The 16,018-nt window shown below is 42.4% G+C and overlaps 1 protein-coding gene across 2 annotated transcripts in view; it reads right to left on the minus strand.

Annotated features, from left to right (window-relative positions):
* The window catches only part of MTHFD1L (methylenetetrahydrofolate dehydrogenase (NADP+ dependent) 1 like), a 180,927-nt gene that overhangs the window by 150,221 nt on the left and 14,688 nt on the right, over window positions 1–16,018 (minus strand). For both annotated transcript variants that reach the window (XM_036072982.2, XM_078054574.1), the window contains one exon: window positions 13,632–13,768. In XM_036072982.2, the coding sequence (XP_035928875.2) occupies window positions 13,632–13,768 (137 nt within the window). The remainder of the gene's footprint in view (window positions 1–13,631; window positions 13,769–16,018) is intronic.

The following is a 16,018-nucleotide window of genomic DNA, read 5'->3' on the forward strand; positions in this document are numbered from 1 at the left end:
CATATGGAACTTTTACTGGATCTATGGGAGGATTTTCAAGAGCTCAAGAAAGAATCTCATTTTCCTGGAGGCTCTGCTTAGTCTCTTGTCAAACTGCTCGTTTTTGTTTTTTTGTTTTTTTGAGAAAAAGAATGCAACTATTAGCACAAAACACATTCATCACAACCGTCCTGTCCAATTTTGATAACAATGCTGGAGGAACATGTCTGGTAGGAAGGTAACATTTAGAAGAGATTGGCTCTGACCTCAACCAAAGAATGGCCACCTGTCCCCATACCATCCCAACTAAGCAATCGACGATCACAAACTGGATCCATACGTGAAGAGCCAGAAAAGTAAAGGAGGAATCTGAGACCCCGTGGGGGAAAAGAGCTATGACTGCGCTTATCAGCTATGTGGGTTGGTGCTACTACACCCATTTAATAGACAAGGAAACTGAGGCTCAGAGAGTGTAAGCACCTCTCTGGTAAGTCCTGTTTCCCCTAGAGGAGCCAGTCTCAGAACACTCAATCAGGGGAGAAAGAGACAGCTGCCCGGCCTCCACTCTCCCACAATGTTTTCCTTCCCCCATTGCTTTTTCCATAGACTTCAGTGCCCTGCAACTGACTGCAGATTCTTTAGAATCAGACAAAGGAGTGGCAGACAAAACATGAAAACAGCCCCACTGCCGTGACCACCACCCAACCACCCCATCAGTGAACGTGCTCCACATGCCCTCAACCGTTCTTAGCTTGGACAGGCTGATCGCTGAAGAGCCCAGGGAAGCACTAGGTGAGCAACTCAGCCTAAGAGTCTGTAACACAGTCTGGGCAAGAGGCTGCATCCGCTAACGTCTCTTAGAAATCTCAGAACAAGGGGCGCCTGGGTGGCTCAGTCGTTAAGCGTCTGCCTTCGGCTCAGGTCACTGTCCCAGGGTCCTGGGATCGAGCCCCGCATCAGGCTCCCTGCTTGGCGGGAAGCCCGCTTCCCTCCTCCCACTCCCCCTGCTTGTGTTCCCTCTCTCGCTGTCTCTGTCTCTGTCAAAAAATAAATAAAAAAAAAAAAAAAAAAAAAAAAAAAAAAAACTTAAAAAAAAAAAAAAAACAAAAACAGAAATCTCAGAACAAGAGATGGCAGCGAGGCAAAGCAAATCCATGACGGTCCTACCTGGTTTATGAAGAAAAAACGCCAGGATCTAGAAAAGCTCCAAGTGTCCTGATAGAGGAACATGGTAACAATTGGCTTCTTTCTTTCTTTCTTTTTTTTTTTTAAAGATTTTATTTATTTATTAGAGAGCAAGTGAGAGAGAAACAGCATGAGAAGGGGGAGGGTCAGAGGGAGAAGCAGGCTCCCCGCTGAGCCGGAAGCCCGATGTGGGACTCGATCCCAGGACTCCGGGCTCATGACCTGAGCCGAAGGCAGTCGCTTAACCAACTGAGCCACCCAGGTGCCCGGCATGGCTTTTTTTCAAAGAGCCGATAAAGCCAACCTTTAAAGTTAACATCCCGGGAACATTGATCAGTTTGATCACGTCAACAGGGAAAAGGGAATTAACATTCGCTGGGTCCCACTAATGAGCCAAACAGTGCTCACTGCTTTTCTCTATCGTACTTCATTAAGGCCCAGGAAGAATACACTGAAATGGTGTCACAGTAAATCAACTGCATTAATCACACTAAAAAGAAGAGAAGTCCCTACCAAAACAACCATCTTTTTTTTTATGCTGTGGGACCATGACACTATGAAACAGAATTCAGAAGTTTACTGCTAACATCACCAGCACCCTGGTGCAGTTCATGTCACACGTCCTCCACAGACAGATGTGAAAAGCAGCGAGATTTTTGGGTGATGTCATATTTAGGGGCGAAAAGTGTTCTTAAGGAAAAGAGGATTTTAAACATCTGAATAAAAACATGTATTTCTTCATGTACTGATACCACTGCAGATACTCAACCACAGTAAGCCTCAAGAGAAACTCAATGTTTAACTCTTGTTGGAAACGATCAGCAGATAAGAAACGCCATGGCGCTACATTTTCACGCACAATAGCAGCAAAAACAGAACATGTTAAAACTTCTATAAAGAGGAAGTTAATATGTACAAGACTGAAACATTCATTTTGGAAAAAGCCAAGGATCAGAGGTTCACACAAGTCCCCTAAGAACACTTAGTTTCCTACACGTGGTGCCTTTGATACAACCTGTTCTTTTCATTACCTATAAATCTCAGGGATCTCATTCCGACTCCGCAACTCTGTGTTTAAACACAACCCCAAAGTGGGCTGTGCTAATAAGCAACTGGAGGACAGTTGATCCCACAGAGAAAAGACAAAAGTCTCCGCCATTAGCAATGATCACATTGGAGATGCTAATTCTTTCTGGAGAGGAAAACTGCTAGATGCTTAAATCAATAAGTAACTCACTGAGGAGCAAGGAAGATTTTAATGAGCTAAAATTCAAGGAGAATTATCGTCTCGCTGGCTGTTTCTACTTTCCTCCTCCCAAATGGGAAAGACCCTGGCCAAAGCCTGGCTTGAAACTCTACCTCATAACAAAATATTGCTTTTCTCTGCTGAGGCTTGAGTAGAAGCAGCTTACAGAGCACCGCCCACTCCCCAGGCAGAAGACCAAATGTTAAAACAATAGCAAGACACAGAAATGCTGACGTTTAATGTGGGGCATGTGGGAGTAACGTATAGTTCAGATATCATGAAAACTATTTTTCTCTACGTCATTGATTTTTAAGAGCGGGGGGCAAGCATCAGAAAATGGACAGAGGGAGATGGAGGACAGATGTGATTTCAAGGTCATAAGGAACATCATGGTTTTGTATTTAGCAAAAAAAAAAAAGCATCTTAAAATTCAAATTACAGGAAGTACAGCCCCCCCCCCGCCCACTTGACTAGAAGACAGAATTTATCTTTTGCTATCAATGTGTTTTGAAAGGGCACATATGGGGCAGGGGCGCCTGGGTGGCTCAGTCGTTAAGCGTCTGCCTTCGGCTCAGGTCATGATCCAGGGTCCTGGGATAGAGCCCTGCATCGGGCTCCCTGATCCGCGGGAAGCCTGCTTCTCCCTCTCCCACTCCCCCTTGCTTGTGTTCCCTCTCTCGTTATCTCTCTGTCAAATAAATAAAATCTTTCAAAAAAAAAAGAAAGAAAGGGCGGGCACATATGGGAATCTCAGGTATGAGATATACATATATACTAAAAGCTGGGATGAGTAAAAAAAACCAAGGTCGAGAGAGAGGTTTTGATGAATCATGATTATATTACCCGAGACCTATACAACCTGTTTCTATATTCTTCAGAAGTTATCAACACAGTTCAGAAAACAGAGTTCCAAAAAAATAAACCAATGGGTCCTTTCTCCAGGAAAGCTGTGCTTCTAAAATTATAGTAACTTAAAGAGAATAAAAAAGGTCCAGAATTCCTTAGTGAATATCCTCAGCGGCCACCCCTCAGGCCCTCAAGGGTGGAGACTGATGCGGGGCTCGATCCCACAACCTGTGAGATCATGACCAGTGCTGAAACCAAGAGTCCGATGCTTAATGGACTGAGCCACCCAGGTGCCCCTCATTCTTCCATTTTCGATGAACTGGGACACACTGTCGTCTGGGTGAGCCCGGTCACGTGGCTTTACAGATCACATCTTCCACAGCAGATTCCTCATGGTGCTTTGCAACAACAAGGAGAGTCTGTGAAGTCTTACAGGGCACAGAGGCTCCTTGACGATCTCATGGCAAAGTCCTAAAAAGAGTTAGGTTCTTCTTTTTTTTTTTTTAGGAACATAGATATTTAATGAAATCCACAAACAGAAAACAAATTTTTTTCTTTTCTAACCCATCCCCCCATCCCCCCTTTTTTAAGTTTTAATGGAATGTCACTTTTCTTTCTGTAAGTGCCAAATTCCCAAATGTGCTGACCTTTTCTTGCTGACTGACAAGTATCTGTTAGACTGGGCTACTCTGGTTGCCCTCAGGCCACCAGACGTGTTTTAGGAAGAAGGTTACTCTGGAAGCTGGACTGAGAATGGGTTGGAGGGAGTGGGAGGGAAACATGCAAGAGGAGGAGACATTTGGTGGGAAGCTGGATGCAGGGGTTTGGAACTCAGGATGGTCAGGGAGGAGGGGAGGTAGGCTGGGACTCGTCAGCAGACAGATGGAGTTAGACTCAGAACCTTGGAGATCTGAGAGAAACGGGTAGAATGGGAAGGAAAGGGGCCTTAAGTCACCCCTGGGAGAACTCAGATTCCAGGAAAGAGAAGAGAAGCAAACGGTGACTCTGGTGTGGCCCCGTAGGAAGTGTGGTGTAGTCACACAGGTGAAGGGGAAAGGGCACAGTAGACAGGTTTGAATGACACCCAATGGCCAAACTAAAAGCAACAAAATCCATTTTTGGCAATTAGGAATCTATCCGTGACTTTCCTGTAGAAATGGGCATTATCACCCGTGCCTGGCAAATCCCTGCCATTTGAGTCAAGTGTGTTCCCTGCAGATGGAGACTTCATTCAGGCCGAGTGTTTCATGACCAGAGTCCCTGTTTATTCATGCGTTATTTTAACTTAGGACGTCTAACTTTTTATTTGAATTAACTGAACCTCTACCGTAGGATTACGGCTTTGTACCTATGGATCGATATCCACGCTTTACCGAAATATTAAGCATGCTATCAAATAGAAACATTAAAATAACTGACTGTGTAAGTACTCTGATATAAGAACACCAACCCATTTTCACTCAGATACTGTAATACTTTGGCAAGATGAGAGAATGACGATTTCAGCAAAAGGTATTCCCCTACCCTCTTCCCCGCACACCAAGTGATCTCATCCTGGGAGAATTCTTTTCCTTTCACAAATTGCGTGTGCGTCTTTTTTCCACTCTCCTCTGTGATCAGAACAGATCATTGGCTTTTCTTTTCTTTTTTAAGATTTTATTTATTTACCTGAGACAGAGAGCATGAGAAGCGGGAGTAGCAGAAGCAAGCTCCCCGTTGAGCAGGGAGCCCGACTTGGGGCTCAATCCCAGGACCCCGGGATCATAACCTGAGCCCAAGGCAGACGCTTCACTGACTGAGCCACCCAGGCACCCAGATCATTGGCTTTTATTTTATTTTATTTTTTTTAAAAAAAGATTTTATTTATTTGACAGAGAGAGACACAGCGAGAGAGGGAACAGAAGCAGGGGGAGTGGGAGAGGGAGAAGCAGGCTTCCCGCTGCGCAGGGAGCCTGATGTGGGGCTCGATCCCAGAATTCTGGGATCATGACCTGAGCTGAAGGCAGACGCCCAACGACTGAGCCACCCAGGCGCCCTGATCATTGGCTTTTAAAATGAAGACCTATCTTGTGCTTATTTCATAAATCAGAATGACTACAAGCCAAATGGACAGCTAGGGATTATGATTACAGCACTCATTTACCAACATTTTCTCCCAAAGGATAATAAATGACCTCCCTTTTTCTACATGTTCCTAAGTTCACCTCTTACTTCACCATTCGACATACTTAACGGCTCCGTATTTGAGAAGAATACCAAAGAGATTCAGCTGTGTCCAGAATGATAGAAAAGATAGTTACTCCGTCTTCAGGGGCGCCTGCTGCTGACGTGGGTTATAACACACGAGAGAAGGCAAACACAACCTCACATCTGGTAATGGGTATTCTTTGATTCATCAAAAATAATTCCCTTCCTCCCACTCCAGGGAGAAAATTAAAAAGGATGGCTAAGAGACACAGAGAGAAAGAGAGAGTCTGTGGGTGGTGAGAGAGAATCTGGTATGACAAAGACTCAGAACCACATGGCACAAAAATGAGGAAAAGGCCCAAGTTACAGTTCTCAAAGCAGCACTCGGCCAGCCAGGCCTCACGGAGGCAGGACGATCTACCTTTATTTTGTTAACCCCGAACCTCAATAGCTGCAGCCTGGTGGAGTTAATGCAAGGTGAGGCAGCTGTGGGAAATTGAACTTTGCATTTCCCGACACGCTCGCATTTTCCAATTCTGAACCTTGGATTACACGTCGGGCCGTTTTTGCATTCCACTTCCTCCGAGTCACTCTCCGGGGCCTCGGTCACCTCCTCTGCAAAGTGAAGAAGTTGCACTCGACGGAAGGGGACTGAGGTGCAGTGGGAAGAATGCTCTGGGGTTACAAGACCTCGGTTCAAGTGCAGGCTCCGCTGCTTCTCATGGGTGACTAGGCTCGCCACACTTCATTTGCACGTGTAACATTAATGAGGTGATAGAGGAAAAAAGCTTTGAGAAGGAAATCTTTACCCAAACGTAAGGTGCTTTACTGTTGTGGATTACGTTTAATACCTACCCATTAAAGTATTCTAATTCCTTAAATTAGATTTTAATTCCTTAAACATCATTTACACTGGGGAAAAAGGGGTGAAAGGTGGAGCCAGGCTCTGCCGATGGGCAGAAGGGCCAACAGGGATAACACTAGGTGTGCTGGAGGGGATGTCACCGGCCTGTTCGCCACAGGACGTAGGGAGGGAGCCCTTCTTTTGTGCAGTATACACCTCAAACTATGTACGACTAACAGGTGTGTCACCATACGTGGTCCCCTGGAGGGCATGCCCATCAGTTCCAGCAGGTTCTCTCACAAATTCTCTTCTCACCAGTGCTAGATATAATCAGCCTGATTTGGGGACTTTTAAAAAAGTCCCATTCACCTCCTTATCTGCTGTTATTAAGCAATGCAATGATCAGAGAGTGGCAAGAGTGAAAAGAATGGGAGGTGACATCCAAAGGCATTTTCAGTCCAGGAACATGGACAAATCTGTCAAAGAACGCTCAGGGCCCTACATGACTCAGGTCACTTAGTCACACATTACTGAATAACCTTGGTATTTGCTTGGCACAAGATCCGTGGTGCCCCGAGACCCGGGGCAGTCTCCTTGCCACCTGTAACCGGTGCGGGTGGGGGGAGAAGAGAGACCCGTCGAGGCGCCATCCTGCGCGCCCCCACATGTGACCAGGGTGCCCCCACGCACCCTCTCAATAGGGTGGACACCCTCCCTGGAGGGCTGGGTTCAAGTCCAAGGCCTCAGGGAGGGAACAGTACTGAGTCTACTTCGGCTTCCTCTCTTAAAAGGATGTCTGTGGGGTGATAAACTGTTGGAATAAAACAACAGTGAACTCAACGCAAGTCTAACGTCTTGGGCCTTGGTCTCTCCGATGTTTCACATCTGAGCTGTCAGGTGCTTTCGGGTGTAAAAGATAAGACTGTAAAGGTACTTTTAAAGACTGGGTTTTGTGATTGTCTGGAATGAGAGCTGACTCAGGACAGTGGCTAAAAATTCAGGCTGTAGTGCCACCTCCATTATTTTAAAATTAGATTTGGAAAGTCTCTTTACTTCTGAGTCTCAGTTTCCTCCTCTGTGCGATGGGGAGAATGAGGGTCCTGCCGAACAGGAAATCTGGGCAGAATCAAGGACACAACATGAGCAAAGCGCTGAGCCTGGTTCACAGGACTCACTAACTCAATTAATGTGAGGTACCGTTCCTGCCATTATAATAAGGCCACTGGTTTGTGGCCTCTTCTTGTGAAAAAGAGTGATTATGCTCACCAGAAACCTTGAAGGCCAGAAGACCTGTGGGGTGACATATTTAAAGTGCTGAAGAAAAAATATCTGTCAACTGAAAATTCTCCATCCAGCAAAAAGGTACTTCAAAAACAAGGGAGAGATTAGTATATTTGCATATTAACAAAAGCTAAAGGAGTACATTATCACTAGACCTGCCCTACCGGAAATGCAAAAAGGAGCCCTCAGGGTAGAAATGGCAAGTCACTTGACATTAACTCCAAGCCTTATGAACACATAAAGATCTCCAGAAAAACCAGTATTATTGTATTTTAGGTTTGTAACTATACATTTTCTTCCCACAATATTTAAAAGGCAAATGCATTAAAAATTAAAATATATTAAAAAAAAAAACCCAATCATGTAAACTCACTAATCTCATCCAGTTTAAAAGCTGGAATTTTTTACCCAATCTTTGGAAAAAAGATTATTCTTTTTTCAAGATTTCATATGTACCATACAAGTCTATTTAGAATTTTCCAATTCACTTTTAAAAGCCTTCTATAAGCCACACTATGTAGTGAATTTAAACTGGAAATGATTTTGTAATCACTTAGCTTTGCTCAAAAAAAAAAGACACCCTTTGATCCTTCAAATGGGAAAGACTTGTATTTTTCCCTTCTTGTGTTAGTACTAGTTTTGAGGGTCTCTGTGCTCAGAAGGAGAAATGAGATCCTCTGAGAAAAACAAAATAAAACGGTTCTCTTATTTCTGGGTTATTTCTTCTACACACAGCTGGGACTGACCCGATTTGTCACAGCTGGAGGCCATTTCACCCCGTCCTCTAGCCGTGTCTAACCACAAATTCAGAAGAGGCTCTCCTGCTAGCAGTGTGAGTAAGGGGGTGTGCACGCAGGGCCCCAAGGAACCTGTGAGCCTCTCTTCCCTGGAGAGGGGCACCACTCCACCTCATAAATACTAAATGCAGAACATTCTCTCACCTCAAACTGCTTTTGGCATCAGGGTGAACTCATCAAGGTGAGGCAGAGAGAAGCCAGTTCTCACTGGGCGGGTGGCTCTGTCCAGTCCCCGCCTGGGGAGACATTCTACTCCAGGGGCCTGGGAAGATAAGTGTGGGGCCTGTGTTCTGGTGGTGGAAGGAACCCTACCCAAAAACATCATACCTAGTGCTTTTGCTTACTGACAGCCCATGATCCTCCATTGCATGCAGCTAATTTGGACAAATGCCCAGACATTCTTCCCCTCCCCCACGTATAAATGCATAACTTCTAGCAAAGCCCAGAAGTGAAGCTCAGAAACAAAGCAGGAAACTTATTCTTAATTTTCAGTGACACACTCAGATGGGCATAAAGCGGTAAAGTTGAAAATTACAGAAGTCTACTCTATTTTCCACAAAACTCTGAAAAGGCAAATCTCAATTCTTCATGCTTAGGCTCCATGGAGATTTTATGCATAATCAGAATCCGTTTCTATTCAACTAACTCTATGTAAACATCCCTCAACATTGTAGGAAGGAATATATTCCCGTAAGAAGTAATTAATAAACAAGGAACCCCCACCAGACCGGACTTGAAGTAGAGTGGCTTCTGAGGGACACAGAGCTTGCGGGAAGGAAGAGGTCCACATTACTTAAAGTTGGTAATACTGGTGCGGGGGCAGGGGTGGTGATAAAGGCCAAAGCTGGGCACCCACTCTCCCAGACACCCTCCCTTAGTCTTGCTTTGGTTTCATCCTTTCCACCTCCAGATGTTGCAAGGCCCTCCCTCAGCGACTCCTTCTGCCAGCCATACATTGGAAGCATGTCTACTGGGCTTCCAGTGAGGGACCCAGGTCCCACTATTTTATTAGCTTATCTCCTTATGATTTCATTGACCCACTGACTTTTCCACATTGTGAAACTGGCCAGTGTCTTTCCTGACTCACCATTAATAGCAGCCAAGCTATTAATGTGGATGTTCATAGGTGCCAAGTTCTGTGCTAAGCACACTTGTACGACTGAACCCCCCCGCAGCAGCCCTATGGGGGGGGGAGGAGTATGATCCCCACTCTACACATGAAGAGACAAGGTTCAGAAAAGTTAAGTGACAGCTAAGGCTTGAACCCAGAGCTGTTTGTCACCAAAGCCTATGTCCTACCGCTTACCAAGAACACAAACGTGTCTGACCCCGAATGCTCCCAGGCAGTTCCTACTGGTCACAGTCGGCTGTGACTGCCTACACGTCACCCCAAACTTGAGAGACTACATGTACTGTAGGAGGTGGTAGGCAGGACTCTAATGTTACGTGGTCACCTCCCGATCCCGAAACCTTTCATGATGGAAATCCCCAACCAGACAGCCAACAGGGGGAGCTTGCCTCACGTCAGGTACAAATAAGCCTGTAAGAAATGCTTTGCAAAGATGATTTCCTTCGACCTAATAGCCATAATCCTTTGTTTTCCCTTTTCTTTCCCCAACACTTAGCACTGCTGATAAGGAGAATCTAAATGTACCATAATCTTACATTGCACTATTTGTTGTTGATGAAATGAGAAAACAAGAATCCCAAACTCTTGTTAAACTTCCACGTTCACTGTTTCTCACAGGCAAGGTTTGCTACGGGTGTGGCAAGCAAGGGTGGACACACACCCTGACCCGGGCAGGTGCCCCCGAGTGCCAACCCCGCGCCCCGGTGTTGTTGGGACCACATTACCTGCTACCACTGTCGTCTGCAGAGGGCTGCAGTCTGAATTCTTTGCAACAAGGCCCAGCAGTGGCTTGCGTTTTAGAAATAAAATACAGGAGGAGTGAAAAGTCAAATGTCAGGCAGAAGCATGGAGGCTCGTCTGCGGGGAGGTAGTTGGCTAGTGGAGTGCTAGCTGGGGGCATGAGAAATGGAAAGAGTAAGGCTTTGTCTTGCGGTGCGACAAGTAGTAAGTAGGCCAGGTAGAGGGGGGCCAAATGCCAGGAGCCAAATAAATTTCAAAGACCAGTATGAGGAGCCCTGAACCGGCCTTTCCATATTTTTGGCTACAAAGATGAAGCAATAAGGAGAAAGGCCACAGTCTCTAAGATTCACGGTGGTGCCACTGTAAGTACCCAGGACTCAGGAAGCAGAATGTGTGTGCAACAAGAACTATTCAAGAGAACCTTCCTGGATATTGGAAAACAGGAAAGTTACCCAATTTCTAGATTCTCTAGAGAGTAAAGCCACTAGATCGGTCTCAAAGGTAGGATGAGATTTATCCATCCCAAAGAAGAGTCAAGGTGATTTATTCCCATAATAAAAAAGTACTTTGAAAGATGTCTTTGTTTTACCAAAATACAGATACAACCAGCAAAGTATCTGTGACAGCTGTGAAAACATTCAGTTGCCAATGAAGGTATTTTTCTCTTTTTCACCACAGCTGTTCAGTTGAGAGCAGGGTTTGTTTTCTTCTTCTGCTAAGCTTCCAAATCAAAAATTCTCAGCTCTGAATTACAAAGCACAGTCCTTGAATTTTCTTGAATAGGCTGCCACCATGTGGTGACCACTAAAAAGGCACATAGGTTTTGAGCTTAGTTGGGAGACCACGTTTCTGAGCTGTCTTAATGGGAGAGTTACATTGATTAGATCCAGCTGCCGCTCAAATATTACACTTCTCTGTCGTTGAGACACCTGCCTTCCCTGGGCAGGACTACAACTGCTCGCATCTGTTCTCATGGCGCAACATGAGAACATGTATTTTTCGATGTTGTTCTGCAGTTACTTTATTGTCTTTAACACACTTTTAATTTAACTTCACTTTGCATGAAATTTGTAAAAATTCATTGCCATTTTTGGAAATTAAAAACTTTATTAACTGTTCCAGCCATGAAAATGTAAAAGGATGATAGAATGCACCTGGACACCCAGCCCACTGCCCAGAAAAAAGGCATGACCAATACTAGTAATCCTTTCCACCGACATCCACATCTTTGTCCTGGTAAATGGTTTCCTGATTTGGTTCAAGGACCATACATTATTCTTTAGTCTTTTACTTTATATATGTAGCCCTAAAGCATAGATATATATGGTATTGCTTTTAGACCTTAAATAAATGGTGTCACATGCAATATACCCTTTCGCAAATGTTTTTTTTCCAGCAGTACTATATTAAAGGATTCTTTCACATTGATATTTACAGCTCAAGATCTCTTCAACATTGTCTTGTTTTTGCCCTTCTACCTCTGTGTAAATTTTATTTTATTTTTTAAAGATTTTATTTATTTATTTAACAGAGAGAGAGAGAGAGAGAGAGCACAAGCAGGGGCAGACGCTTAACCGACTGAGCCACCCAGGCACCCCTTCTGTTAAATTTTAGAATCAGTTTGTCAAACTCTCCAAAACAATAAAAGTCAGGACTTTGACTCAAATTTATAGATTAATTTGGGCAGAATCAGTATCTTTAAGATATTGAGTCCTTTTTTTTTTAACAAGGCCAAATCTCTTTATTGCAAAGCCACCAACATGCTGCCATGTTTGCTTCTCTTGAAATTGAGTCCTCTTATCCATGAACATGGTATCTCTGTTTTTGAGTCTTCTTAATGACCTTCATCAAAATTACATTTCTTTCAAAAGATCAGAAATAACTTCTGTTAAATATATTCTTAAGTGCCTTATATTCTCATTGCTATTATAAACTCTAATTTAAAAATTAATTTAAAAAAATTAATAAAAAAATTACAGGGAGCCTGGGTGGCACAGCTGGTTGAACTCAGGTCGAGGTTTCCAGGTTGTGAGATCGAACCCGAGCCCCGAGTCAGGCTCTGTACTCAGTGCAGAGTCTGTTTAGGACTTTCTCTCCCTCTCCCTCTACTACTCACACGTGTGCTCTCTTTCTCTCAAAGAAATAAATCTTTAAAAAATAATTAATCTTTTAACTATGGGTGTGGTGTTTAGAAATGCATTTGGTTTTTGCATGTTGCTCTTATATCCAAGAACCCAAGTGAACTCTTACTCATTCTCATATTTTTTTATAGATTCTTTTGAGTTTTTAATGTAGGTAATGGTATCATCTAGGATTGATGACAGTCTGGTGTCTTCCTTTCCAATCATTACAAATTCTCCCCTTCTTCACATTACGGCACTGTCTAGTAATTCCCATACAGAGCTGATTAGGAGTACTGATAACAGGCACCCTTATATCTTTCCAAATTTTAAAAGAAATGTTTCTAATATTTCATTATTAAATGAAATACTTGCTCTAACTTTTTATAGATATTTACTGGGTTAAGGAATTCCTTTAATTTCCTAGACTAAGAGGTTTTTTAGGAAAAAAATCATAAAGGATTTTATCAAATGACTTTTCTGTATCTATGATGGTGACAGCATAGTTTTTAATCTGATAATGTTGTGAATTATGTCAGGAGATTTTAATGGAATTTTCTGATATTAAACCATGCTTGCAATCCTATGATGACCCAAACCTGGTGCTGGATTTGGTTTGCTAACATTCTGATAATGATTATTTTATCTATGTTCACAGATGGAATGAGCCTGTAATTGCCCTTAAGCATCCTGTCCTCTGGTTTGGACACTCATAAAATGGGTTAGAAAGTGTTCTTTTTCTATTCTTTGGAGAAAAGATTATGATCTGTTTTTTGATGACGGTAGAACTCCTTTTGTTTGCATGTTTGGTGGGTAGACTGATCCAATATCTTTAATGTATGTAAGTCTAATCAATTTTACTTAGATCCATTTTGTAAGTTACATTTTTTAGATGTTTTCATTTCATACAAATTTTCAAATTTACCAGTCTAAATAGTTCATAGCCTCCTTTCTAGAAAATAATTTTTGTTCTGCAGTTATGTCCCTTTGTTCATTCCTAACATTACTGGTGTTCTCTTTTGGTTTTGATTATTTTGGCTAGTGGTGTTTCCATTTTACTAGACTCTTCCAAAAGCCGACTTTTGGCTTAGTTGATAATCTCTGACATATATTTGCTTTCTATTTCATTAATCTCTGCTCTTTATTGTTTTCATCCTTTGAGATTTTCTGCTTGTTCTTTCTCTCACTTCTTATGTTCAATGATTAGCCTATACATTTCTAGTCCTTTTCCAATATAAGCACTTAAAATTATGTTTCCCCCATGAAAGATGCTTACCTTGCTTTGAAGCTGAGGTGTTTTCCACTGGGAGCTCATTGTCATGGACCCTCTCCTCTGGAATAGGCATTGCAGGGCAGCTTCCAAAGACCCATGGGCTCCTATTACCAAGATCTTCTTTCCATCTAAGTTGACACCTATCCACCAAATGGAAATTCAGTATTATAATCAAAACTTCAGAGCCTTTCTCCCATGCAGCTTTAGCGTTAGGAAAAAGAACCTTTTAAAACTTGGCCCTCTGAGCCAAGTTAGAGCCTATAATGACTATCAGCCATGATTTACTCTTTCTTTGTGAATGTTATGGCTGAGTGACTGAGAATCATCATCCTGATCGTTCACACAATGGAAAAAGTGTCTACATGGCTTATCTCAGCTTAATGGCTAATGTCTTAGAGGTATGTATTCAAAATTAATCTTCTAATGGAACTTTGGTATATATTTTGGAGGAGTTTTTTTACCGAAGTAGAGTTGACACACAATGTTACATTAGTTTCAGGTGTACAACAAAGTGATTCGACAAGACTATATGTTACACTGTGCCCACTATAAGCATAGTACTGTCACCATAAACGCTATTTCAATACCACTGACTATATTCCTTTTGCTGTACCTTTTATTCCTATGACTTATTCATTCCATAACTAGAAGGCTGTACTTCTACCCCCCTTCACCCATTTTGCCCACAAACCCTGCATGGCAACCACCAGTTTGTTCTCTATGTTTATGGGTCTGTTTCTGCCTTTGTTTGTTTTTTAGATTCCACATATAAGTGAAATCATATGATATTTGTCTTTCTCTGACTTATTTCACTTAGTATAATACCCTCTAGGTCCATCCATGTTGTCACAAAAGGTAAAACCGCACTTTTTTTTTTTTTTAAAGATTTTTTATTTATTTATTTGACAGAGAGAGACACAGCTAGAGAGGGAACACAAGCAGGGGGAGTGGGAGAGGGAGAAGCAGGTTTACCGCTGAGCAGAGAGCCCAATGCGGGGCTCGATCCCAGGACCCTGGGATCATGACCTGAGCCGAAGGCAGACGCTTAACGACTGAGCCACCCCAAAACCTCACTCTTTTTTATAGCTGAATAATATTCCATTGAATATGTATACCACGTCTTCTCTATCCATTCATTTATCAGTAGATACTTAGCTTGCTTCCATATCTTGGCTATTGTAAATAATGCTGCAGTAAACATAGGGGAGCATGTTATCTCTTGGAATTACTGTTTTCATTTTCTTTGGGTAAACACCCAGGTAGTGGAATTACTGGATCATATGGTATTTCTATTTTTAATTTTTTGAGGAACCTCCATACTGTTTTCCAAAGTGGCTGCACCAGTTTGCAATCCCACCAACAGTGCACGAGGGTTCTTTTTTCTCCACATTTTCATCAACACTTGTTATTTCTTTTGTTTTTGATTCTAGCCATTCTGATTGGTGTGAGGTGATATCTCATTGTGGTTTTTATTTGCATTTCCCTGATGATGAGTGATATTGAGCACTCTTTCATGTGCTTGTAGGCCATCTGTATGTCTTCTTTGGAAAAATGTCTATTCAGACATTTCTAATATTTTTTTTTAAAGATTTTACTTATTTGACAGGGAGACAGAGAGAGAGCACAAGCAGGGGGAGCGGCAGGCAGAGGGAGAGGGAGAAGCAGGCTCCCCACCGAGCAGGGAGCCGGACATGGGGCTCGATCCCAGGACCCTGGGATCATGACCTGAGCCGAAGGCAGATGCTTAACCGACAGCCACCCAGGTACCCCAGACATTTCTAATATTTTAATTGGATTATTATTATTATTGGGTATTGAGTTGTAAAAGTTCTTTATATATTTGGCATATTAAATATTTTGCAATTTTTGTTTGATGGTTGTATGTTTTGGTATGGAGGAGGGACATTTGCTTCTCTTTTACTAAGCTGGAATAGAGAAAAATTTAGTTAGTTAAATTTTTATATACTCAGCTAGAAAGTCCTTAAAATATATAAAACACACAGTAATAATTTACTCATCAATCTGATAACCAAGAAAAAGAAATTGTTCATTTCTATGTCACTGACATAAAAGAGAAAGGTCAAGGGGAGAACAATGGAAATTATGGAAATTAAATACTGATTATTGAAAGAGATACTGCTCACTGATAAATCCCAATCAAGGTTTCCACACCCTGAACTATATCTGACAGCTTCCTCATTTAAATGTTAAATGTAAGTTTTATTTACATTTACATATTGACAGATTTGAGAAGTTGAAACTTGGAACATTTTTCATTGTGGTTATTTTGAGTGTTTCCTGAGAGAAGCCGAGCCTTTGTTCACAACAGGCCACTCATCTTTACCAGTTTCTTTTTTTTTTTTTAAAGATTTTTTATTTATTTATTTGAC

This window comes from Halichoerus grypus, chromosome 9 (genome assembly GCF_964656455.1).
Source record: "Halichoerus grypus chromosome 9, mHalGry1.hap1.1, whole genome shotgun sequence".
NCBI lineage: Eukaryota > Metazoa > Chordata > Mammalia > Carnivora > Phocidae > Halichoerus > Halichoerus grypus.